General features: G+C 37.3%; 1 protein-coding gene across 1 annotated transcript; it reads right to left on the bottom strand.

Annotated features, from left to right (window-relative positions):
• Window positions 1–3233: 3233 nt before the first annotated feature.
• nol7 (nucleolar protein 7) lies at window positions 3234–5466 on the bottom strand. The gene is made up of 8 exons (XM_073849681.1): window positions 5291–5466; window positions 5149–5209; window positions 4996–5051; window positions 4840–4910; window positions 4705–4744; window positions 4500–4621; window positions 4328–4405; window positions 3234–4244 (listed from the first exon to the last, which is right to left on the bottom strand). The coding sequence occupies exons 1-8, from the start codon at window positions 5413–5415 to the stop codon at window positions 4171–4173; spliced, it is 627 nt and encodes a 208-aa protein (XP_073705782.1). The 5' UTR covers window positions 5416–5466; the 3' UTR covers window positions 3234–4170.
• Between the last annotated feature and the right edge of the window lie 685 nt (window positions 5467–6151).

Below are 6151 nucleotides of genomic sequence, written 5' to 3'. Positions count from 1 at the left end.
TAAAGGAAGAGTTCATCCAACAGTGAAAACTGTCCTCATTTAATCACCCTCATCTTATTCCAAACTTGTAAGACTTTAGTTAATCTTCAAACACATGAAGATACTTTTATTAAAACCTGAGACAATCCAATTGTATCAAACTGTTTAATGACAGTTTTGTGAAGAGATAAACGTATACAGAGTAAATCGCATATGTGACCCTGGACCACAAAACCAGTCTTAAGTCGCTGGGGTATATTTGTAGCAATAGCCAAAAATACATTGCATGGGTCAAAATTTTTGATTTTTCTTTTATGCCAAAAATCATTAAGAAATTAAGTAAAGTTCATGTTCTATGAAGATTTTTTGTAAAATTCCAACTGTAAACATATCAAAATGTAATTTTTGATTTGTAGTATGCATTGTTAAGAACCTAATTTGGACAACTTTAAAGGTGATTTTCTCAGTCTTTTTGATTTTTTTGCATCCTCAGATTTCTGATTTCAAATAGATGTATCTCGGCCAAATATTGTCCTATCCTAACAAACCATACATCAATAGAAAGCTTATTTATTGAGTTAAATCAGTTATAAATCAGTTTTGTCAAATTTAACCTTATGACTGGTTTTGTGGTCCAGGGTCACATATGGTAAAGCTTGTATGTATTAAACGATTATATCTCTATAAGACTTGGATTAAACTGCTTGATTCATATCATATTAAATCCTTTATGATGCCTTCATAATCTTTTAAATTGTGGTTACCTAGTCAGAAACCTCTACGGTTTCAGATTAACTAAAGCCTTATGGGTTTGGGACATCATAAGTAAATGACAGAATATTTATTTTTGAAAAAAAAAAAAAAAAAAATTCTGTCATTAATTACTCACCCTCATATCACCGCATGTTCATGATGTAATGCCGCTTTGGTTGTCGGGTAGATGTCTGCCGCGGAACTTGCCCTAATGCAGGCTTGGTAGAAGTGTATCGAGGGCGCAAAGGGGGCGAAGGCGAGCACCCTTCTAAAAGCTAAAATGACAAATAGGACACCCTACCGTCTCATGGACTTAACGGACACGTGTACGCGGTGGGCATTGTAAGTCCATAACCATACATTCACATGGCCTCAACGCCTCTCGCTTACTTCGGCAAGTGTTGTCGAACTGAATTGTGGGGTCGTTGCATTGCGTCACTGGAGTTGCTTGTGGAAGAAGTTGAATACTTTTCAAGCCCCTCTGCAGATGCTAGCCAATCCCATTCATGCAATACCAGAAAACTAATGCGATTGGCTGTTGTCACTAGGATGGTCACATCAGCACCAAGCTTCAGACACGCCCTCAGTCAAGCATCACCGCAGACGCCCTGTTTAAATGTACAGTACCATAACAGTACATTCACAAGGGCCATCTGCGTCAACTTCCTCATTTACATTGAATGGAGTGATGTCCTTATGCAAATACCTACTGCAGATACTAGCCAATCCTTTTCATGCAACCCTAGAAAAGTAATGTAATTGATCACTATGATGGTCGAGTCAAAACCAAGCTTCAGACCGAATCAAGCATTAATGCCCCGTGTGAATGTACCAAAAAGTACACTCACACGGGACGTCAGCGTCAACACCTCTCATTTACTTTGAATGGAGTGTCGTCAAGCTTTGCTGAACTGAATTGTGGGTCTGTTGCGTCGTGTCACTTGCGTTGCTCGAGGAGGATATTGAAAACTTTTTAAGCACCAATGTAGGCATCAGCCAATCAGATTGCCTTATGCAAATACCCTAGCACAGACGCTAGCCAATCCTGATCACGCAACACCAGAAAAGTAATGTGATTGGCTGTTGATTGTCACCCCGTGTAAATGGCTGTAATTGACAGCATGTGTGAATGTCTTGTAATGGTCACGTCACTGGTATTGCTTGCGGCAGATGTTGAAAACTTTTTAACTTTTATAGTGCCAATGCAGGCGTCAGCCAATCAGATCACCTTATGCAAATACCTAGTGCAGATACTAGCCAATCCTTTTCATGCAACCAAATCCAGAAAAGTAATGTGATTGGCTGTTGTCACTATGATGGTCGAGTCAGAACCAAGCTTCAGATACACCCTCCGCTAAGCATTGATGCCCTGTGTGAATGTACCATAAAAGTACATTATAGGTCTGTTGCGTCGTGTCACTTGCGTTGCTCAAGGCGGAAATTGAAAACTTTTCAATCTCCAATGCAGGTTTCAGCCAATCAGATTGCCTTATGCAAATAACCCAGCACAAACGCTAACCAATCCCGTTCATGCAACACCAGAAAACTAATATGCATTCACACGGGGCGTCGGCATCAATGACTCTCATTTTCTTAGAATGGATTGACATCAAGCATTGTCAAACTGAATTGTGGGTCCTTTGCAGATCGCCTTATAGAAATATCCTAGTGCAGATGCTAACCAATTCGGTTCATGCGACACCAGAAATGGTGTTACCTTAACAGTACTTTGAATGGAGTGCCATCAAGCATTGTTGAACTCAATTGTGGGTCCGTCGCGTTGCTCGCGGCATAAGTTGAAAAATTGCCAATGCAGGCATCAGCCAATTAGATCGCCTTATGCAATTACCCTAGCCAATCTACCCTAGCAAACACTAGCCAATCATGTTCAAGCAACACCAAGAAAGTGTGATTGGCTGTTGTCACTAGCTGCGTTTTCATTACCCTTTAAATTGCGCAAAACAGCAGTGGAAAAGTTTTTTTTTTCGCATTTACAAGTCACATTTGATTAAATATAGCCAAAAAAATCCCACAAAAATCCATTGCCATGGCTTATCGCGAGAGGAAAAAATAAGTTTTAGTTGCGTAACATCGGTTAATGGAAACATTGTCATTTCGCTATACTTTTTAATCAACATTGGCAATATTTTATAAAAGTTTTGCGCAAATCTGTAATGGAAACGCACCTAATGTGACAGTTGTGTCAAAGTCCAAGCTTCAGACACGCCCTCTGTTGAGCGTCGACAACCCATGTGAATGTACCGTAATAGTACATTCAAATGGGTTGTCGGTGTCAAGCCTCCCATTTACTTTGAATGGAGTGACGTCAAGCGTTATTTAACTGAATTATGGGTCCGTTGCATCGCATCAGAAAGCGCTCTGATTTCATCAAAAATACCCTAATTGTGTACGGGTTTGGAACGACATGAGGGTGAGTAATTACAGGTTTGTCATTTTCAGATAAACTATCCAGCTTCCTTATAAAATTCTATAACCATGACTTGTTCATTTGGTCAATTACTTTGTTTATTAAAGTCAATCTTATGTACAATGTAACTGATGCATTAATTGTTCATCTTTAGATCAGGTTTACATTTATTGACATGTAGAGTATATATGCAAACTTAAACTCACATTCATCTTCTGCCAGTAGTAAAAAAAAAAAAAGTTCAGAGTTAAAGGGATAGTTCACCCCAAAATGAAAATGTGATGTTTATCTGTTTACCTCCAGGACATCCAAGATGTAGGTGACTTTGTTTCTTCAGTAAAACACAAAAGAAGATTTTTAACTCAAACCGTTGCAGTCTGTCACTCATACAACGGCAGTTAATGGGATCCACAGCTTTGAGAGTCAAAAAAAATAAAAATAAAACACAGACTAAACCAAATTAAACCCTGCGGCTTGTAATGATACATTGAGGCATTAGCGCTGCCTGTTGTGAACACGCTTAGGACAGTTGGACATCAAAGGTAAAAAATGATATAAATACTGTTCAGTTTCTTGCACAGACTGATCGTTTTGTGTCTTAATGCCTCAATGTATCATCACAAGCCGCAGGTTTAATTTGGTTTTGTCTGTGTATGTTTTTTGACTCTTAAAGCTGTAGATTGACTGCCATTATATGACTGACAGACTGCAACGGTTTGAGTTCAAATTATTTGTTTGTGTTCTACTAAAGAAACAAACTCACCTATATCTTGGATGCCCTGTGGGTAAGCAGATATTTATCCAATTTTCATTTTTGGCTGAACTATCCCTTTAAGTTTTAATTTGTACACAAGATGTAAAGTATGTAATTTCTTTAAAATGGTTTAAAGAAAAAAGGTATGAAATAACTGAAGGTGTCCTTTCGAAAAATGTGATCCACAAGTTCAAAGACAGCTGGATGATAGAAGCCATCTCCGGATGTGACCGTTTTCATGTGTTGAACTCAAAATTTAGCAGTTCTTTGTCAGAGTGTGTTGTATAAAATGCTTGTTGGTCCTTGCAATTCTTCCTCTTTGTTTAGCACCTATAAATGAATAAAGACAGATCAGCCTGTTGCTTTACAAAACACATGAAATACTTGCTGGACATGAAGATCTCACCACTCACTCAATTTTACATTTGCAAAATTCACAGCTGCACCTTGGCTCGCACCCCTTTTTTTATTGAGGGACAGAAGGGCTGCATCTGAAGATAAATATACACAAATAGTGTGAATATTCAGTTGGTCTAAAAGATACAGTAAAAAGAAAGATCTGAGTAGGACAACGCATGAACTTACTAGTCGTTCTTTGGGTTCCTGGTCCATAAAGGCGGGACTGAATGAAGTCTGCGGCCTTTTGTTGCAGTGTTTTAGAAGCGGATTCATCCTTTACCCTCGTTACTTTGTAGCTCTCTGGTAAACTGAAATTAGACACATCTTCCATAAGTACATGTTGAACGCTTTCAATAAGATAAAGTGTAAATAAACATACTATTATTCTTACCTTTTTGCAATTTTCTCAGGCGTGGACTTCTGCTCTTTGTCTACAAAAGAGTTGTCATTTAATGTTTTAACTGACCAACAGAAAAAAAGTGTCTGAAGTTACAAAAAATTACAAGGTTAGAGATTTTATTGTTACCTTTGTCGATGTCTAATGGCGTTGTTGATACCTTTTTGTTGATACGTTTCTTGATTGATGGATTTGTCTTTCTAAAATGAAGGAATACGTATGTATTACGTTTCCAAAATGATTTAAGGAATCAAATCGTTTTTATTCAGAAGATGGAGAACTTACTTCTGGAGTTTTGTATCAAATTCCTCCAAAAGCTCTTGAGGAAGAAGTTTTCTCTTCTGAAAAACAACAGATATAACATTTCGTTACGTTAAAAAGTATAAACGTGTCTTTGTAGTAATAATGTAGTAGCCATCCTGAGGACAGTAACGTTACCTTTTGCTCTTGAAACAGCTGTTGTCTCTTTTTTCGCTTCTCCTTCAGTATGTTCTTTTCTCTGAAAGACAAAAAACAAACATGTTTACACCTCATAAGCTCATGTGCTCTGTGTCTGAAGCCAGTGGACTCACTCGCGAACCTTTTGACTGATTCCAGTGCATCTTTTATGGTTTTCAGCGCAGCACTTTTGGACGCATCAAAGGCGACCTCCTCTGGGAGTTCATCATCACTGGATTCAATGTGAGGCTCTGTCAATTCAGACATTTTGTCAGTCTTTTTAAACGTATCAAACTACTCTGTAGTACACACGTTGGAGTCGCCACATTAAAAAGCCAACAACACTAAACACACATTAAAGACAGGCAGGCTAAAGTCACAAGTAATGGCAGCAACAGATACTGCCATCTGGTGGATGGATGTCTTAGTAATATCTGCAAGAAAACAAACTGATGCAAATGGCGGAGTTTATAATAACAGCACAGACGGCAAATACTGACTACTAACGTTACCAGTCAAAAGTTTTTGGCCACTAGGATATTTTTAAATCTTATAAGCAGTAATATTGTCATTTTTTCTTTTTAAAATAACTGCTTTCTATTTTAATATATTTTAAAATGTAATGTATTCCTGTGATTTCAAAGCTGAATTTTAGCACCATTACTCCAGTCACATGATCCTTTAGAAATCATTCTAATATTCTGACTTGCTGCTCAAAAAACATTTATTATTATGTTAATTAGATTTTTTTCCTCAGGTTTCTTTAATGAATAGAACGTTCAGAGGAACACCTTTTTTCTGAAATTAAAATCTTTTGTAAAATTATAAATATCTTTATCCTCACTTTTGATCAATTTAAAGCGTCCTTGCTAAAGTATTAATTTCTATAATTTCTTTCCAAAAACAAAACAAAAGTTATACTGACCACAAGCTTTCAGTGTATAATCTTACAAAAGCTTTTTATTTTACATAAATGCTGATCTTTGGATCTTTTTATTTATCA

The sequence above is a fragment of the Garra rufa genome, chromosome 10 (assembly GCF_049309525.1).
Source record: "Garra rufa chromosome 10, GarRuf1.0, whole genome shotgun sequence".
Lineage (NCBI taxonomy): Eukaryota > Metazoa > Chordata > Actinopteri > Cypriniformes > Cyprinidae > Garra > Garra rufa.
This window is presented reverse-complemented; position numbering and strand designations above follow the sequence as displayed.

What these genes read in the sequence shown, in the direction of transcription:
- nol7 (XM_073849681.1), bottom strand. Translation starts at nt 5,415, where the DNA reads ATGTCTGAATTGACAGAGCCTCACATTGAATCCAGTGATGATGAACTC. An exon ending in GCACTGGAATCAGTCAAAAG is followed by an intron (nt 5,210 to 5,290) that starts GTTCGCGAGTGA and finishes TTTGTCTTTCAG; the next exon opens with AGAAAAGAACATACTGAAGG. An exon ending in AGGAACCCAAAGAACGACTA is followed by an intron (nt 4,406 to 4,499) that starts GTAAGTTCATGC and finishes ATTTATCTTCAG; the next exon opens with ATGCAGCCCTTCTGTCCCTC.